The sequence below is a fragment of the Takifugu flavidus genome, chromosome 18 (assembly GCF_003711565.1).
Source record: "Takifugu flavidus isolate HTHZ2018 chromosome 18, ASM371156v2, whole genome shotgun sequence".
NCBI classification, from domain to species: domain Eukaryota; kingdom Metazoa; phylum Chordata; class Actinopteri; order Tetraodontiformes; family Tetraodontidae; genus Takifugu; species Takifugu flavidus.
In genome coordinates, this window is record NC_079537.1 from 3,607,579 (window position 1) to 3,627,987 (window position 20,409).

The 20,409-nt window shown below is 43.3% G+C and overlaps 1 protein-coding gene and 2 pseudogenes across 5 annotated transcripts; 2 read left to right on the top strand and 1 right to left on the bottom strand.

Annotated features, from left to right (window-relative positions):
- The window catches only part of LOC130514483 (interferon-induced very large GTPase 1-like), a 74,466-nt pseudogene that overhangs the window by 21,908 nt on the left and 32,149 nt on the right, over positions 1-20,409 (top strand).
- LOC130514484 (interferon-induced very large GTPase 1-like) lies at positions 7,237-13,105 on the top strand (annotated as a pseudogene).
- On the bottom strand, positions 13,652-16,539 carry LOC130514495 (galectin-1-like). 5 transcript variants are annotated; one of them, XM_057014102.1, is made up of 5 exons: positions 16,048-16,539; positions 14,571-14,639; positions 14,328-14,407; positions 14,080-14,251; positions 13,652-13,917 (listed from the first exon to the last, which is right to left on the bottom strand). In XM_057014102.1, exons 2-5 carry the CDS (start codon positions 14,577-14,579, stop codon positions 13,771-13,773), a joined length of 408 nt encoding a protein of 135 aa, XP_056870082.1. In that variant the 5' UTR covers positions 14,580-14,639; positions 16,048-16,539; the 3' UTR covers positions 13,652-13,770. The 5 variants fall into 5 exon arrangements, with proteins under 5 accessions (XP_056870082.1, XP_056870081.1, XP_056870080.1 ...); XM_057014101.1 differs by having other exon boundaries at positions 15,850-16,539; XM_057014100.1 differs by having other exon boundaries at positions 15,259-16,539.

Genomic DNA, 20,409 nt, shown 5'->3' on the forward strand with positions numbered 1-20,409 from the left:
CCACTCTAGCACCTGCGGCCGGACGGAGGAAGGCACGAACATTCGGCCCTGAGGCCCGTTCCCAGGATCTGGCTCGTCTCTCTGGGCTTGCTCGACGGCCGTCTCGATCGGCCAGGAGATGACCCCTATGACCCGGGCCGGGGGAACGATGGTGTCAGGGTCCCTGGGGGCGCCGGGGAATTCCTCCAGAAACTGGCGGGAGAGGGCATCAGCCCGGATATTCTTGGAACCAGGACGGAAAGTGAGGGTGAAATCAACCCGACTGAAGAAGAGAGCCCAGCGGCCCTGTCTGGGATTGAGTCTCTTGGCCGTTCTCACATAGGTCAAGTTCTTATGGTCCGACCACACAAGGAACGGGTGCTTTGCTCCCTCCAGCCAGTGTCTCCACTCCACCAAGGCTCCATAGACCGCCAGAAGTTCCCTGTTGCCCACATCGTAATTTCGTTCAGCCGGATCAAAACGGCGGGAAAAGTAGGCACATGGGTGAATCTTCTGGTCTGCCTCGGACCGCTGGGAGAGGACTGCCCCGATGCCCGCGTCTGAAGCATCGACCTCGACGATGAACTGCCGAGCGGGGTCTGGATGGGCGAGCACCGGAGCCGTCGTGAACCTGTCCTTGAGGGCCGAGAAGGCGGTCTCAGCCTCCGGTGTCCAGGCGAAAGGGCGCGAGGTGGAGGTGAGAGCGGAGAGAGGGGCAGCCACTTGACTGAACCCTTTGATGAACCGCCGGATGAACCCGGCGAACCCAAGGAACCGACGAAGCTGAGTGCGGTCGGTGGGGCGTGGCCACTCCACCACAGCCTGGATCTTGGCCGGATCTGCGCGCACCCGCCCCTCCTCCACGATGTAGCCGAGGTACCCCACTGAGGCGGAGTGGAAGACGCACTTCTCGGCTTTGATGAATAGTCGGTTCTCCAAAAGCCGTTGTAGGACCAGGCGAACATGCTGGTGGTGCTCCTCCATGGTGCGGGAGAAGATCAAGATGTCGTCCAAGTAGACCACCACAAAGACGTTGATCATGTCCTGGAGCACATCGTTGACCAACTCCTGGAAGACGGCGGGGGCGTTGGAGAGGCCGAAGGGCATGACCAGGTATTCGAAGTGCCCGAGGTGTGTGTTGAAGGCAGTCTTCCATTCGTCCCCTTTCCTGATCCGCACCAAGTGGTAAGCGTTGCGGAGGTCTAACTTAGTGAACACCCGGGCATGAGTGAGAGGCTCGAACGTGGAACTCATAAGGGGAAGAGGGTACTTGTTCTTAACGGTGATGTTGTTAAGTTTGCGGAAGTCGATGCAGGGCCTCAGGCCGCCATCCTTCTTGGCTACAAAGAAGAAACCTGCAGCTAAGGGGGATGACGATGGTCTTATGATCCCAGAGGCAAGGGATTCAGTGATGTAATTGCGCATCACCTCCTTCTCTGGGATGGAGAGATTGTAAAGTCGACCCGTGGGGTAGGGAGCCCCGGGGAGGAGGTCGATGGGGCAATCATAGGGCCGGTGAGGGGGAAGGGACAGAGCATTGTCCTTACTGAACACTGGGGCTAAATCATTGTAGATAGGGGGAACACCAGTGAGATCCGGGGGAGTGAGCGCGGGCCTGGGATTACTGGATGGAGAGGGGGCGGAGCAAAGGCAGTTGGCGTGACAGGCCACGCTCCACCCCAGGATCCGACCCGAAGCCCATGAGATGTGGGGGTCGTGCCTTTCCAACCACGGTCTTCCTAACACGAGTGGAGCGGTGGGGGCATGCAAAACCAGGAAAGGTGTACTCTCTATGTGATTACCCGAGAGTGTTAGGGTGAGTGGGATGGTGCGATGCGTGATGTTACCCAGAGAGCGGCCATCGATCGCCTGGGGGGGACAGGGAGCGATCGAGAGGAACCAGGGGAATGCCAGCTTGACGCGCGAGAGAAAAGTCCATCAGGGACTCATCAGCCCCAGAGTCAATGAGAACATTCACCGGAATAGACTCCTTATCCCAGGAGAGGGTTGCGGGGAAGAGGCGGTTGTGTTGCTCGGTGGGTTGGGGAATCACAGCTCGGCTCACCAGTACTCCCCCTACTGGTGAGCAGGCCCTTTTGGTCGGACGGGGCAGGCTTGGATGAAGTGGCCGTTGTTTCCGCAGTACAGGCACAACTGGTCTCGGAGTCTTTGCTCCCGCTCCTGCCGTGAGAGACGGGACCGGCCGATCTGCATGGGTTCCTCTCCGACTCTGGGGGAGGAGTGAGCTGGGGATTGCAAGAGGATGTGAGGAGGCGGGGCGGCAGTGCTGGTAAGGGAGAAGTCAGGGACAGAGGAAGTGCGGTGGGAGAGTTGGCGGGTAGAACCGCCCGCACGTTGGGCGCGCTCCTGGCGGCGCTCCCGTAGTCGTTCATCCATCTGGAGCGAGAGGGTGATCAGCTCGTTGAGTGACGAGGGGCGGTCTCTCACAATCAGGTCCTTGATTGCCTCACTCAGGCCCTGTCGATAGGCGCTACGGAGCGCGGTCTCGCCCCAGCGGCTCTCTGCAGCCAGGATGCGGAACTCAAGGGTGTACTCCGCAACTGACCGTGACCCCTGCTGGAGAGCGAGCAGACGACTCGCGGCGTCTTCACCGTAGGTGGGGTGCTCGAACACAGCCTTGAACTCCCGTCGAAAGGCGCTGTAGTCTGAGGAGAGGCGGGGGTCCAGGTCGACGGCAGCTATGGCCCAGCTCAATGCCTTGTCGGCCAGGAGGGAGGTTATAAATCCCACCTTGGCCTCGTCGGAAACAAATCTGGAGGGCTGATGGCGGAAGAGCAGCTCACATTGGTGGAGGAACCCCTTGCCCAGGTCGAAATCCCCGCCGAACACACGGGGGCTGGCAAGGTTGGGCTCGGCTCGGGGAGAAAGCGGGAGAGATGGTTCTGATGGAGCAGCCCCACCGGGGTCGCTGCCTAGCTTCTGAATAATGGAAGCCAAAACGGTTGCCATGGCGGACATCTGGTTGGAGAGGGCGGACAGGGTACTGGAGGTGGTCTGGGAGGAGCTCTGGAGCTCGGAAATCTCCCCCTGGATTGTGGGGAAGGCCTTGGTTAGCTCCGACTGAAGGGAGGAGAGCTGGGCAGAGTGGGCCTCCACTCTTCTTTCGAGGGGGGAGGGTAACGTGGGGGTCCTAGGGCCGCCCGGCTGCCCCGGGGTTCCACCTTGACTCATCTTGGCTTGATCTTTCTGTTACGCTCGAGAGGACTGGCGGTCAAGTGTGGCAGAACCCCAAAGAAGGCAGACAGACACGGGAATTAAAAGTAAACTCAAAAGGTTTAATGAAGCAAAAAAAAAACAGGAGGGAAGAAACTAAATGAGAGAGGCCGAGACAAACTATAGGTGCGTGATGCGGCAGACGAATCAAGTTCGAGATCCAGGGGCGAGAGTCTGTGGGGGAGTCCAAGTGTCCAGAGGATAGGAGAAATCCGTCCGAGGAAGGGGAAGAGGAAGAGGTCAGAGGAAGAGGGGCTAGGAAGGTTGTAGAGGAGTTGCTGGAAGACGCAGGGAGACGCTGGGGAGCCTGGAGAGATGCTGGGTCCACGGGACGTGTTGCCAAAAACATCAGTAAGATCAAGCACTGGCCTGAGTGCATAGGGGCCTTTTATGGGTGCAGAGTCGTTTGGGCGGATCGGGTGCAGCTGCAGGAGAGGGCCCAGGTGGTGGTGGTTGAGCTGATTGCCCAGGAGGAGGTGGGGCCAGAGTAGGAGTCACAACAACTATACATATATTACATGAAAACATATCACAACAAATACAGGTTTGATTAAATATTAAAGCATTATACAGTTCTTTAAAAAACAAAAAAAGTAAAAACCCGACAGTCACATTTCAGCTGAAACACACTTGCTTATTTATTTTCTTATTTTTTTGCCAAATGTAAAGGTTACTCGATTGCATAACCTCAGTGGACTGAATCTTTGAGAATCTCCTCATTGTTATCAGCCTTTTGTACTCATGTATTTGGCTTCTGCTCATTTTTGCTTAGTTCTAATTTGAGCAGAAAGTAGATGAGCTGCGCTTATCAAATGGGTGTCATCAGCAGATGATGACCTCAGTCAGGAGGTAAAGGTGTTTGGTTTGTTCCCTGTATATAGTGTGCAGGTAGACAGACGTACTGAAATATGCTAATTGCGACAGGTATACCTTCTTGATTTGTTTCTAGTCCCTACATCTGTGATCATGACAGGACATTTTAAGATGGATGTTTCTGGGGAGGGTCCCTAGCAGGGGCTTATGGACACCTCAGATTCAGTAGATCTCAGCCCTCGTCACCAAGGTATTGAACCTGATCGACAACCTTGACTGTCTACCGATTTACAGCAGCAATTTATTGCTGCTCCTACAGAAGGGGTTCTGGATCATTGAACTAAAGATCAGCTTCTAAAAATCACAATGGCGTGCAAAATCAAACTGGCTCTGGCAGTGGTTTGAGAAGAGGAGATGCGAAAAACGTCTCAAAGGCAAACTGTTTGTAGAGTTACAACAGCATTGCCTGATTTATTTTCAATCATGACAAACTTTTTCTGACCTGTAATACAGCAAAATGTATCTAAGTAAAATGCACAAGGTGTTTAACTGTGTCAAAAAGATCATTGTACCCAGATTGTGAATTGGAGTTTGCCCGTGCTTTATGACTTGTGTCAGTGGATAATGATCACCTGTCCTCGTGTCTGCTGAGTCACAAGCTTTAAGAGAAAAGGAGCTGAATTTTACTTTCACTTGTGGCTCACGCAAAGACAAGAGTTCACTGAATGGCTAAAATGCACAGTGTGATCTCATGTAAAGCAACAGCAGAACCTAATCCATCGGATCAGCCTCCTTTGCAATGTGACCCTAATCAAATTAATTTAATCCTTTACATTAACTCTTTTTTAAAAATATTATTACTATTGCTATTGCTTCTGTTACTATGTTGTTGTATAACTATAAATAGGATTATTTTAGGATAATAATAAGAAGAAGAAGAAGAAAAAAAAAAGAAGAAGAAGAATTAGTTTACAAGAAAGCAGACTGGCATTTACTTTTACCATTTTAAATGTGCACAGGGTTAGGGTTAGGTGATTATTTTATATGCACAACTTCAGTGACCCTTGCACTGAAGTTGTGCATATAAAATAATCACCATCTGAGATTCATCGGTGCTGAAGGCACACGAAAGAGAAGGTGAGTGCTCTCATTCAACAGACTAACTTCATGTTATCTTAAAGTCTTTTTGAGTGGATGAAAGGAAAACAACAAAATTGATATTATGCAAATATGCCATTAATGACTTCTAAATTTGAGGTCTGAGTAAAGAGCTACACACACAAAATTCCAACTATCTTCAATCATTTATTCAAACTTTTATGTGACAACATGGGCTTTCTGCTTATCTGACTATCTAAACTAGTCTTGAATGATCCGAATTTGAAATCCTAAAGAGCAAGAACGGCATAAATTGGAAAAGATGAAAAGAGATTGATTGTAGAGATTTACTGTTTTCTATATAATATGTGTGGTCAAAGGCAGGTGAGGAAGATATAAAAAACATAGTTTATCAGCCTACTTAAAAAAAGACCTTGTGAAGCCTCCAAACCCCCTAATTTTACTTATTCTTGAAGAGAAATCCAATGCTGTTGAGTTCACCAAGGGGAAGTATAGAATTACTCTGAAAGACAGAGACCCCATGATTCCTTTCATCTTGAGTCCAGGGGTGAGGTCTCTGGAATCTGGTCAGATGAAATCTGCAAAAAGGGAAAAGCTTCTGCAAAGAAGGTGATGGATTTAATCAAGGAACATGATGTTTCTGAGATTAAAGACAAATTCCTTCTTTGTCGAGGTGATCTGTGGCAGACTGAAAAATTAGTGACAGTGACCCTGCAACAATAAAAAAATTAACAGTTTTCATTTACAAAAGTAAAGCTAACAATATAATGAAGTTATTTTTTAATAAAATGTGTGTCCCAGAGGCAGAATTTGAATGTGCAAATAATGCCGTTAAGTGCTGCTGATCAAATGCTGAATAATCTACTCTGTTCAGTTTATTTATAAGTCTGATGTGTTATTAACTTTGAAAAATAGTTCTTGAACTATCTCTCATGAGACTGAATTGACTGTCATGATCTACCTATAAATGACATCCAGAACCACAGCCAACTGGGAAACGGTTGAACCGAGCTTTACGTGGATCCACTTCCCATCTTTTTCTGAACCTTTTATTGTGTATTTAGGCTCTCCCTCCCCAAAATCCAGTGTTTCCTCTCACCTGTTTTGAACCATTTCTCTCCACATTCTGGTCTTTACCAGAACGTAAAGTCAATTTTGTTTAAAGGTTAACTTGTATTTTACAGGAGGTGACCCACTGGTGCTCCAGGACTTATGGGATTCTAAAATCAAGATGTCTTCAAGTGATGAAGGTAATTTTTTAAGTTTTAAAAACTATTGTACACCTCAGTTACATCAGTGTAGTAAAAATAGTAAAAGTATTGAAGTCAATATATAAAGTTGAGATTTATTACGTTTATTTTATTTTTCTTACTATATATTAAGATGAAAGTTCTCTGTGTATTTTGTTTCAGTGGCAGCTGAACTCACACTTGTGTTAGTTGGTGACACCAATTCCATGAAGACAGGATCACAAAACATCTTATTTGACCATGACAAGCAAGCAAATGTGGAGCAGATTTCAGAGGGACTGTACGACTTATGTGGTCGTTACATCTCAGTCATTAATCTGCTCGGTCACCAAAACAGTGAAACGTGTCAGTTGAATAAAGGCGTTCATGCCTTTATTTTACTGGTGTCCAACAGTCATCATGAAAGCTCTTATAGAGCAGGACGTCAGTGGTTAGAGAAAGCTTTTGGAGAGGAATCGTTGCCATATTTGCTGACAGTTGTGACTCACGAGTCTTATGAACAATGTAAAAGTGCGTTGACAAACCTGAAAAGAGACAATAGTTTTAATGACAAAAGATACCACACATGCAAAAAAGGTATGACAGACCAAAGAGAAATGGTGACACTGTTGGAAAAGGTAGACGTCATGGTCCAAGAAAATAATCCCAGCTGTTACACCCGACCCAAGTGTGAGGGAGCCCATGAAGAAGACAAGATCAAGTCCTCAGAGTTCCAGGGAAATCAACAAGGTAAGTTCAACAGAGAGAGAGAGAGAGATGAAATAAGTGTAAATTACTCAGTTACATTGAACAGCAAAAACAATCCTCCAGCAATGTAATTAAAACTAATCTGAAAAGAATCTCAAATTCCACTGCAACATTTTAAGAGAGGAAATCCAACATTTTGGACAGCAACAATCAGGTTGGACTGTTAATATTGTGACACTTTCCCATTAAGGTAAATCAAAAGTTCGTTGAGCCTTGAAAATAAGCTGTGGTTTGAATCTCCTGCAAAGGTCACTGTTACACATGTATTACATGGTAATAAAGTCAGTATCAACAAAGGTTCAGACTTCAAACTCGTTCAGACGTTGTCATAATCACATTTTAAATATGTTTCAGATTCTTACATCCAGCTATGGATGAAACCAGGAGAAAGGTAAAAAAAAACCTCTAGATTCAGACACAGGAACAGTTCATTCACATTCTGCAGTATTGTGCTACCGCGGGCTTCACAACATGCACAATTCTCTGCTTATTTGTAGCAGCTGCCCAAGTCGTCTGATGAGTCTACTATGAAGAGACGAGAAGCTGAATTCTCCAGTCTCCTGGGAAGACTTTGCCTTCAAGACAAGTACAGACAGAAGCTGACTCCTGCTGACTTCCTTAAAATACGTCCACCTCTGAAACAGGAGCCTGGCGCATGTGAGAAGGAAGTTGTTCTTATGTTTTCACAGAAGTTGATGTTGTTAGACTACACAGCCAGATATATTCCTATCACACAAGATGATCCAGATCCAGGACAGTCAGATCTTGTTCCACAGTCCAGCACTGTTGAGGCAGAAAAAGATGTTTTTGCTGCATTTCTTTATATGCCAGACAGTAGTGAATCAAAACAGCAAAGTGTGCATCCCATGGACATACAAATGGCACTTTTTCACTGCTCAGACAGCTTTTTAAAGCAGAATCTAATAACTAAATTATCCCAGTGTCAGTACGCCCTACCTTTGCTTGTTCCTGACCCAGTCACGATGGATATCCAATGTCCATTGTGGACTTTCAGACAAATCAAGAAAACAGGAAAACACACAGGAAACCAAGATAATTCAAACACTGTCACATTGAAGACTGTGCCAATCTGCAAAGCCAAGACACCCATGGTATCATTTTTCCGCCTGGGTTCACTGTCGCTCTCCAAGTCTCAGCTGATAAACAATTTGATCAGCAGCCGTCATAACACTTTCTACCACAGAGACTGCCAGGGAAGCACCAAAACTCGCCATTTGATGGAAGGAGTAGCAGAGATTGCCTGGTACTGCCCTGCTGGTAAATCCAACGATGCGTTCACTGACTGCACTGCTTTCTGTAACCTTCACGGTGATGCTCGGCGTCTCGAAAAGCAGCGCATCATACTGAGTGAAAAATCCTCAGTCACTGTTGTTCTCATCTCTGCTCGGAGTGAAAGTGACAGAAACTTTATTGAACACCTCATGAAGTCTACAAAGCCTCTAATTTTACTTATTGTTGAAGAGAAATCCAATACTGTTCAGTTCACCAAGGGGAAGTATAGAATTGGTCTGAAAGACAGAGGCCAGTCAAATGTTTCTGAAGAGTTGAAAAGAATCATTCAAAATATTCTAGCTGGACCCCATGATTCCTTTCAGCTTGAGTCCATGGCTACGGTCTCTGGAATCAGGCTGGATGAAGAAGACGAAGCCTGCCAAAAGGGAAAAGCTGCTGCAGAGAAGGTGATGGATTTAATCAAGGGACATGATGTTTCTGCGATTAAAGAGAAATTCCTCACTTGTCAAGGTGAAATGTGGCAGAAGTGGTGTGACACAAACAAGAAACAGTATCGCCTCAAAGACCAAGCTGAGATGGATAAAAGCCAAAAGCAGCAGAAACTGAAAGAAATTAGAGAAATTCAATGTAGGAATTTTTGTGGTAAACTTGTAAATGTATTTGTTGAAGGCATCTCATCTCTGACGCCCAGTGAGAAAGAATATTTCCTGAAATGGACCAGCTCTTAATAGACGACCTCACCACAGAGAATGTCTCTTCAATTCTCCAAAACTATGATGGCACATGGTCAGAGGTGTTGATGTTGAAAGAGAAAACTGAGCAGTCCGATCAGCTCAGAGCAAAGCAACAGGAGCTTGAACAAATATCAGAGAAACTAGATAAAGCAACGTTCAGCTTGGAGCACATCTATAGAGAAATGGGTCAGATCTATGAAGCCCATGCATCTCTGCAGAAACAACCACTGACAGGACAAACAGACTGGTCCCAGTACCCTGAGCTGGCTGCAGAGCTATTGATATCAGGGCACCCAATCGAGCTGATGGATGGTGATGCAGGTCATGTGCCTATAACATGGATCCCAAGACTTTTAGAAGAAGTCATCCAAAAACTGGGTGACAAGAGAGTTTTTGTTTTGTCCGTTTTAGGCATCCAGAGCAGTGGAAAATCAACAATGCTGAATGCCATGTTTGGATTACAGTTTGCAGTGAGTGTTGGCAGATGCACAAAAGGTGCATTTATGCAGCTGCTCAAAGTGTCAGACGAGATGAGGGACCTCCTGAAGTTTGATTATGTTCTGGTGGTGGACACTGAAGGACTTCGTGCTCTTGAGCTAGCAGGTGATAGTACTCTTCATCGTGACAATGAACTGGCCACATTTGTCGTAGGTCTGGGAAACATGACACTGATCAACGTCTTTGGAGAGAACCCCTCTGAGATGCAAGATGTTTTGCAAATTGTCGTCCAGGCTTTCATGAGGATGAAGGTCGTGAAACTTTCTCCCAGCTGTGTGTTTGTTCACCAGAATGTTGCAGATGTAGCAGCTGCAGAAAAGAGCATGGAGGGAAGGCGACGTCTGCAAGAAAAACTGGACAAGATGGTTCAACTAGCTGCAGAAGAGGAGGTTTATGACGCTCAAAGCTTCAGTAGAGTCATTTCATTTAATGTGCAGGAAGATGTCAAATACTTTGCCCAGTTGTGGGAGGGAAGCCCCCCATGGCTCCTCCCAATCCAGGTTACAGTGAAAGCATCCAAGATCTGAAGAACTTTATCATCTCTAAAGCTTCACAGTCCACTGGGATTACTTTATCACAGTTCAAAAGCAAAGTTCAGGACCTGTGGAATGCTCTGTTGAATGAAAACTTTGTTTTCAGCTTCAAGAACACTTATGAAATATCAGTGTACAAGAAGACTTGAGGTAGCGTATGGGAACTGGACCTGGACCCTGAGAAACAAGATGTTGGCTGTTGAAAACCAGCTTTACGTCAATATTGAAAATGGAACAGTTGACAAAATCAGTCACCCTGATCTTCATAACCAACTCAACGAAGCATGGGAAAAAATAACAAAAAGTATGACAGATTATTTTGACAAGGATGGAGACAGTGAAGTACTGGCTCAGTGGCGAAGCCGGTTTGAGACCAAAATCAAAGAGTTTCTTGATGGAATGGTGGAGCAAGTTGCAAAAAAAATTAAATGCTGTTATCCAACAGAAAGAAGCTTGTAAAAAACTTGATGAAAGGAAGACAGAGCTTGAGAAAAATGCTACAGAAGAGCAAAGAGCTCGCTCTGACGTTAAAGGACAAAGATAAGAGGAACTTCAGAAACACTTTAACTCTCTTTGGACTGAATGGATTTCAGAACTAACAGCACGCAAAAAAACGATTGCTAATATCAACATGGCAGACGATGTAACAGTCGTTCTGATGGAGCTCGGTTTTGAATGGAAAATGATTCATCAAACAAAGACCAGCGGCAGTTACAAAGAATCCCAGAGGCTGGAAATTACAGATGTTATCTGACTAAAAACCACAATAATCAAGACGAAGGCGAAGCAAAAAAATATGCACGGATACGTTTTGAATGGGCTAAACAATTTTTCATGAGAGGAGGTCTTTCTAATGAGGAACAGAAACTGATCAGAGACTTGATCAGTGCCGTTGAAGAAGAGGCTCTCACAACAATACAAGCCAAACAAGTGGCAATAACAGGCTATAATATTACATACTTGCATGAAGTAGGCAAAAATGTAATAAAAGCAGTGGAAGCCTTTGACTCTGGGAAGAAATTCACTCTGAACAAAGAGTTTAGTATTGAGCTGGTTTTGTATGTATGTGACAGATTAGAGAGCTGGCTCGAAGACTCCCACAAAAAATTCAAACACAACGATGTATCCATTTATGCTGAAAGCAAGAAACCACAATTCTTTAAAGCTTTCAAAGCCTTCTGCAAAGACAGCTCATCATCTGTGGTCTTTGGAGGATTGATCTGTGACCAACTGAAGGATTCCACCATTGAGGCCTCCTGTATCGACTCAGCCACAAATCTAGCTGATGAGATGAGATGTAACCATCCAGTGTTCAATGGGAACAGGACGAACCTGGAGAAGCACATGATGAAATTGTTGGCTGAGAATGAAGACTTTGTTGGTTTCATGACCTGTATCCGTAAACCGAAAACATATATGGAGACATTCATTGGAAAAGAAGTAGAGAAATACATCAAAGACAATAGAGATGAGGTACAAAATATTCTCAAGAGGAATGTTGAAAACATCACAAAGCTTCTGATAAAAGCTTTGCACGGTGCAACAAAAGCAGTAAAAACAAAGAGAGGAAACATTGAGATGTGGGTGAAAGAATTTTCCAGGCTGACTGAGCATAAGGTTAAATTGAGTATTAGTTGTGAAGGTTTCAGTGACATAGACAATTTTGACTTTCTTGAAGAGCAGATAGAAACAGGTCTCACATCCAACAAGGAGATGATGGGAGATCTCTCACCTGATGACATCAAGAAATACAGGCTGCAGCCTGATCAGATCCTGATTGACCAGCTGTGTAACTGCTGCTGGGTCACTTGTCCATTCTGTTCAGCTGTTTGCACCAACACGTTAAAGGACCACAGTCCTGACAAACACAGCGCCCCTTTTCACAGACCCACTGGGGTCAACGGTAGAAGGTTTAGTGGCACAAATAATATCGTCGTTGAGTCCTGCACAACTTTGGTTGCGAGTGACTGGGTCTTCTACCCTCATCATGATTCAGATGTGACCATACCTTACAAACAATATCAAACAGCTGGAGAGAGATATGCCTCATGGGAGATTACTTCTGATGGATCATTGCTGCCTTTTTGGAAATGGTTCATCTATCGATTTCAAAAGGAGCTTGAGAAGCGCTTCGACTTACGTTTCACTGGGAAAGGAGAAATCCCCAATAACTGGGGAGAAATTAAGAAAGAAGATGCCATCAAAAGTCTGGATGAACTGTAGCCTCAAACACAAGCCTATGGTGGAGAACTGGAGGGTTGGTTGAAATCTTGGAGCAACAGCAACACTGAGCATGAAGCTATTCTCCAGTCTTTTGATGCAGAGTGGAAGGGAAGAGAAAACTGCTGACAAAATACTTTTGTTTCCCTTTACAGCAGTATACATTCTTCATATAAAGCCTGCTTTAGAAGTGTTGCTATGACGATGTCTTGAAAAAATTCTATGTAAATTCTATAAAAATTGGATGTAAATTGAGTGACAGGATGTGACAAAATGATTTGAAAATGTTGAGTTTCAAAATTCATGTATGATGTTTTGCTTTGAATGAAAAGGCAAAATGTTTTGGCTTCATTAAAGAAAGACGAGATTCCTCTCTTTTGATTTGCTGGACTTTAAATCTAGTTTGCAATTGTGCTTAAATTAAATAATCACCTTTGTGTTAGTTTTTGTTCTCATCTTTCATCAAATTGGGAAGGATCTTAGAATTCTGTTTTTTCTAGTTTTACACTTGTTTTGTGTTCAGTTGTATTCAGAACTATAAAGTCACTTGCTGTCATCAGTAAATGTTAATCATCATGTTAATAATTCCAACATGTTGGCTTCACCTGCAGGTGAGGATCAAAGTGGGCAGGATGAAATATTATCCTCATTATTATCATCAACAGTTTAAAGGCTGTAAAATTAGGAACATTTTCAATAATAAATATATTACAGAATAATTAAAGTGTTGATTGATTTCTTTTTTACACACATTTTCTGTTGATATAAGAGCTGTCAGATTAATCAGGGATTGTCCTTTTTTTACATTTCTTCCCTATTTTATTGGATTGGGGATGGATGGAAATGAAAGTGAACAGTTCAGCACTGATGTCCTTCAGCAAGGCCTCTACACCACCAGCCTCCTGCAGACATCAAGCATCGAGCATGGCTGGACACAGATTTGAACGGACCCACAAGATGCTACCAACGTCCTTTTTGACTCTTTTAGTTCTGATTGAAGGGGTTTAGCTAAGGTCTCAGCTTTTGATAAACTGATGAGTTAAATGTATTTTTTAGTCAGCTCAAATTTCAACCTGCTCGGGATCCACTGGTAAAAAATACACATACACATTTGTGTATGAGCAAATATTCAGTGATCAAAAGCAGAACTCTGCTTGGTTCAAATTTGACAGACCCTGTAAAATCGAACCTACAATGTCAAACATTTTTTCTCCTATTTAGCTCCTTTTTGATTAACTACTTGGCTTAAAAAAGGAAACACACAACGATCTGAGATTTAAATGGTTTATGTTTCTCTGTCCTTGTGAATATTTTATGGAACTGTAACCATCTAAATCCTGTTAGTGATTATTGCCCTCCAGTGGAAGAGTCTGACCATGTAAGTATCTCTTAGCAGATCTTAAAAGATGTCAGTTTGAAGTCTCCACCAATCCTGATGTAACTGATGACATCAACACTCTCCTGGTTTGGAAACTTGAATTCATGGTCATCGGGAATTTCCACTTCAAACACATCTCCAGCCAGCTTCAACACAATCTGAAGAAGAAGAAGAAAACAGAATAAATTAGAATGAAATGAGGTTCTGCTCCAGGCTGGTTATCACTATGTGATTGAGGGAATAGGTCTGCATTTCTTTCTATAAACTGTGGCAGCTTTTAGGACAAAACATGACAACAATTCTCAACAAATCTCTCTTACCTTGACTTCCTTGCCTCTGTGTAAGGGGTTGGGTATTTCCCTTCTCTCTTCACCCCAACACCCAGCTGTCTTTGAGTTAAAAACCAGAACAGATCCATCAGCGTTGTCAAGGAAACGAGGGTTAAAATGGAGTGCCAGGTCATTTGCATCATTGCCAAGGTCAATATGGAACCTGGTTTGATCCCAAATTAGATCATTAAAGTGTTGGAAATATATCTATGAAAGTATATTAGGTGTGTTTGTTTTACCTGTCTGCATCATGCAAAACAAACCCCTTAATCTTCAGCTGATCTCCAGTTCTCAGCATCACATCCTTTAATTCAAGTTGCTGTAGACATAGATATTAACGTTTGTTTTACCAACATTGTTTTATAAGCTCAAACGAAGTCATAAACAGTCAAGCATCAAACAGACATGAGAAAAATACATCTATAACCACTTTTTAAAAAACAACTGTATAATTATTATATATTTTTAAAAAAATACTGTACCATGCTCATTTTGGGTGTGGTTCAGACCTCTGGAGATATGGAAGCAGTTGATGGCAGCAGCAATACGTCCTAGAAAGCAATATTGTACTTTTGAGACTGATGTTTTTCTCACTATATAGGGGGAGGAACAACAGCTCCTCTGAAGAGATTCTATGCATCTTTCTTTCGATATGACAGTTAATTGGATCATTTATTTCAGAACAACACTATACAATCTTTGTTATTTTCTTGCCAAACAGTTAATCTGATAATGATTAACACATAAAACGCTGTAAAAAAATGTCGCCTGTTTACCCGTGGATGCTATTTTATTGCAAAAACTTTATTACATTTGCATTGAGTTGTTCTTTATCTTTGATTAATGTCCAATGTCTCCCCTCTTGTGGTCAATACGGTAAACTGTTCCTCAACTCCAAGGCCACGCCCTTTACTTCCGGTATTAAAACGTAACAAAACAGTCGAATCGGTCGAAATGGACACAATTTTTGAACATTCATCATAAACATTATTTCGTAACATTAACGTTTTTCCTGCTTATAACCACCTAGAGGAAATATATATGTATATGGAACTACATCAAATGTTGACAAAATAATGAAAGAATTTTTTTTTTAAGTCTGCTAGAATATTTACAAATTTATTACTGAACTGTTACAAACCAAACTTGTTTCTTTAAAAAAATAAAAACCTTCATGAGTTTGTCAATACTTGTTGTAGTTTTCTGACAGAAAACTCCCGCTTTGTTTCAGGAAGTGACGTTGGAGAACATTAGGAACTGTCAGTGGATACAGAAAGTACATATAATTCCTACTAGAGCAGACATATCATTACATTTTGCTTCGACCGATTCAGGGGTGTTAATCGCGGGCAAATAACCAATTTAAGGTAAACAGTTAATATTTTTGTATTAGTGCATGCTTGGAATTTGACTTCGCACTTGCTAGCAGCTAGTCAAACAGTTTATTCTATAGTTGATTGTAAAATAAATATACATAAATAGTAATTATATTCTATAGTTGTGTTTGTGACGGTGAGGCCATGCTAGTGCTAATAATCGGCGGAGTCTTGTATTTGTTTAATATGGATTATTTCTCCTTGTTATCAAGTGATTAGAATTTCCCGAGTATTCAATTTTAAAGAAGTTTAAATAAAAGTGAAACTAACACACGGCGCACCCACGAACGTTGAAAAAACAGGAAGTGATGCAATACGTTTCCCAACGGAAGCAGGCCCGACCCTGCTTAGCTTCCCACTAAAGTTGTACATATAAAATAATCACCATCTGAGTTTAATCGGTGCTGAAGGCACACGGTAGAGAAGGGGGGTACTGTCATTCAACAGACCAACTTCATGTTATCTTTAAGTCTTTTTGGATGGATGAAAAAGTGTTAAGGTTTCGGTTTTTACAGGACTCGAAAGCAGGCAAAACGCAGTGATAAAAAGTCCAAAAACTAGTCTTTATTTAACAAAATCAAACTGGCAATCCTCCTGGACCGCAGGGAAGCACTCGTCCAGTCTCCCGGGGCGCACAAAGAGCTCCAGAGCGGACCCAACACAGGAGTCAAGTCCTGCGCGTTCTCTAGTCCAGCAGGGCGGCGTGGAGACCTCAAACGAGCTGGGCTGGGCTGGGCTGGGGTGGGGGAAACACCAAAACTCTCCGACGGTAGGGCAGCCGCCCTCCCAGGCTTATCCGGGTGGGCGCAGTAGAAGTCTCGGAGGAGGCTGTTGTCCAGTATGAAACGGCGGGGGACCCACGATCGCGTACCCCTCCCAGTCGACCAGGAACTGGAACTCTCGTCCTCGGTGACGGACGTCCAGGATGCTCCGGACTGTGTCGGCAGGCCCCCCATCCACAACACGGGGGGGAGGGACCAGATCCGACTCAGCGACCGGCTTCACCTTGGAGACGTGGAAACTTTTATGTGACAACATGGGCTTTCTGCTTATCTGACTATCTTAACTAGGTTAACTAGTCTTGAATGATCAGAATTGTCATGTGACAGTGACCCTGCAACAATAAAAAAAAAAAAGTTTTCATTTACAAAAGTAAAGCTAACAATATAATAAAGTTATTTTTTAATAAAATGTGTGTCCCAGAGGCAGAATTTGAATGTGCAAATAATGCCGTTAAGTGCTGCTGATCAAATGCTGAATAATCTACTCTGTTCAGTTTATTTATTTATTAGTCTGACGTGTTATTAACTTTGAAAAATAGTTCTTGAACTATCTCTCATGAGACTGAATTGACTGTCATGATCTGCCTATAAATGACATCCAGAACCACAGCCAACTGGGAAACGGTTGAACCGAGCTTTACGTGGATCCACTTCCCATCTTTTTCCGAACCTTTTATTGTGTATTTAGGCTCTCCCTCCCCAAAATCCAGTCTTTCCTCTCACCTGTTTTGAACCATTTCTCTCCACATTCTGGTCTTTACCAGAACGTTACAAGTCAATTTTGTTTAAAGGTTAACTTGTATTTTACAGGAGGTGACCCACTGGTGCTCCTGGACTTATGGGATTCTAAAATCAAGATGTCTTCAAGTGATGAAGGTAATTTTTGAAGTTTTAAAAACTATTGTACACCTCAGTTACATCAGTGTAGTGATGAAATAGTAAAAGTATTGAAGTCAATATATAAAGTTGAGATTTATTAGGTTTATTTTATTTTTCTTCCATATATTAAGATCAAAGTTCTCTGTGTATTTTGTTTCAGTGGCAGCTGAACTCACACTTGTGTTAGTCGGTGACACCAATTCCATGAAGACAGGATCACAAAACATCTTATTTGACCATGACATGGAGCAGATTTCAGAGGGACTGTACGACTTATGTGGTCGTCACATCTCAGTCATTAATCTGCTCGGTCACCAAAACAGTGAAACGTGTCAGTTGAATAAAGGCGTTTATGCCTTTATTTTACTGGTGTCCAACAGTCATCATGAAAGCTCTTATAGAGCAGGACGTCAGTGGTTAGAGAAAGCTTTTGGAGAGGAATCGTTGCCATATTTGCTGACAGTTGTGACTCACGAGTCTGATGAACAATGTAAAAGTGCGTTGACAAACCTGAAAAGAGACGATAGTTTTAATGACAAAAGATACCACACATGCAAAAAAGGTATGACAGACAAAACAGAAATCTTGGCACTGTTGGAAAAGGTAGACGTCATGGTCCAAGAAAATAATCCCAGCTGTTACACCCGACCCAAGTGTGAGGGAGCCCATGAAGAAGACAAGATCAAGTCCTCAGAGTTCCAGGGAAATCAACAAGGTAAGTTTGACAGAGAGAGAGAGAGAGAGATGAAATAAGTGTGAATTACTCAGTTATATTGAGTTTATTCTATCGTTGATTGTAAAAGAAATATACATAAATAGTAATTATATTCTACAGTTGTGTTTGTGACGGTGAGGCCATGCTAGTGCTAATAATCGGCGGAGTCTTGTATTTGTTTAATATGGATTATTTCTCCTTGTTATCAAGTGATTAGAATTTCCCGAGTATTCAATTTTAAAGAAGTTTAAATAAAAGTGAAACCAACACACACGGCGCACCCACGAACGTTGAGAAAACAGGAAGTGACGCAATACGTTACCCAACGGAAGCAGGCCCGACCCTGCTTAGCTTCCCACTAAAGTTGTACATATAAAATAATCACCATCTGAGTTTAATCGGTGCTGAAGGCACACGGTAGAGAAGGGGGGTACTGTCATTCAACAGACTAACTTCATGTTATCTTAAAGTCTTTTTGGATGGATGAAAAAGTGTTAAGGTTTCGGTTTTTACAGGACCCTAAAGCAGGCAAAACGCAGTGATAAAAAGTCCAAAAACTAGTCTTTATTTAACAAAATCAAACTGGCAATCCTCCTGGACCGCAGGGAAGCACTCGTCCAGTCTTCCGGGGCGCACAAAGAGCTCCAGAGCGGACCCAACACAGGAGTCAAGTCCTGCGCGTTCTCTAGTCCAGCAGGGCGGCGTGGAGACCTCAAACGAGCTGGGGTGGGGTGGGGGAAACACCAAGACTCTCCGACGGTAGGGCAGGCGCCCTCCCAGGCTTATCCGGGTGGGCGCAGTAGAAGTCTCGGAGGAGGCTGTTGTCCAGTATGAAACGGCGGGGGACCCACGATCGCGTACCCCTCCCAGTCGACCAGGAACTGGAACTCTCGTCCTCGGTGACGGACGTCCAGGATGCTCCGGACTGTGTCGGCAGGCCCCCCATCCACAACACGGGGGGGAGGGACCAGATCCGACTCAGCGACCGGCTTCACCTTGGAGACGTGGAAACGTTTATGTGACAACATGGGCTTTCTGCTTATCTGACTATCTTAACTAGGTTAACTAGTCTTGAATGATCAGAATTGTCATGTGACAGTGACCCTGCAACAATAAAAAAAAAAAAGTTTTCATTTACAAAAGTAAAGCTAACAATATAATAAAGTTATTTTTTAATAAAATGTGTGTCCCAGAGGCAGAATTTGAATGTGCAAATAATGCCGTTAAGTGCTGCTGATCAAATGCTGAATAATCTACTCTGTTCAGTTTATTTATTTATTAGTCTGACGTGTTATTAACTTTGAAAAATAGTTCTTGAGCTATCTCTCATGAGACTGAATTGACTGTCATGATCTGCCTATAAATGACATCCAGAACTACAGCCAACTGGGAAACGGTTGAACCGAGCTTTACGTGGATCCACTTCCCATCTTTTTCCGAACCTTTTATTGTGTATTTAGGTTCTCCCTCCCCAAAATCCAGTCTTTCCTCTCACCTGTTTTGAACCATTTCTCTCCACATTCTGGTCTTTACCAGAACGTTACAAGTCAATTTTGTTTAAAGGTTAACTTGTATTTTACAGGAGGTGACCCACTGGTGCTCCTGGACTTATGGGATTCTAAAATCAAGATGTCTTCAAGTGATGAAGGTAATTTTTGAAGTTTTAAAAACTATTGTACACCTCAGTTACATCAGTGTAGTGATGAAATAGTAAAAGTATTGAAGTCAATATATAAAGTTGAGATTTATTAGGTTTATTTTATTTTTCTTCCATATATTAAGATCAAAGTTCTCTGTGTATTTTGTTTCAGTGGCAGCTGAACTCACACTTGTGTTAGTCGGTGACACCAATTCCATGAAGACAGGATCACAAAACATCTTATTTGACCATGACATGGAGCAGATTTCAGAGGGACTGTACGACTTATGTGGTCGTCACATCTCAGTCATTAATCTGCTCGGTCACCAAAACAGTGAAACGTGTCAGTTGAATAAAGGCGTTTATGCCTTTATTTTACTGGTGTCCAACAGTCATCATGAAAGCTCTTATAGAGCAGGACGTCAGTGGTTAGAGAAAGCTTTTGGAGAGGAATCGTTGCCATATTTGCTGACAGTTATGACTCACGAGTCTGATGAACAATGTAAAAGTGCGTTGACAAACCTGAAAAGAGACGATAGTTTTAATGACAAAAGATACCACACATGCAAAAAAGGTATGCCAGACGAAACAGAAATCTTGGCACTGTTGGAAAAGGTAGACGTCATGGTCCAAGAAAATAATCCCAGCTGTTACACCCGACCCAAGTGTGAGGGAGCCCATGAAGAAGACAAGATCAAGTCCTCAGAGTTCCAGGGAAATCAACAAGGTAAGTTTGACAGAGAGAGAGAGAGAGAGAGAGAGATGAAATAAGTGTAAATTACTCAGTTACATTGAGCAGCAAAAACAATCCCTCCAGCAATGTAATTAAAACTAATCTAAAAAGAATCTCAAATTTCACTGAAACATTTTAAGAGAGGAAATCCAACATTTTGGACAGCAACAATCAGGTTGGACTGTTAATATTGAGAC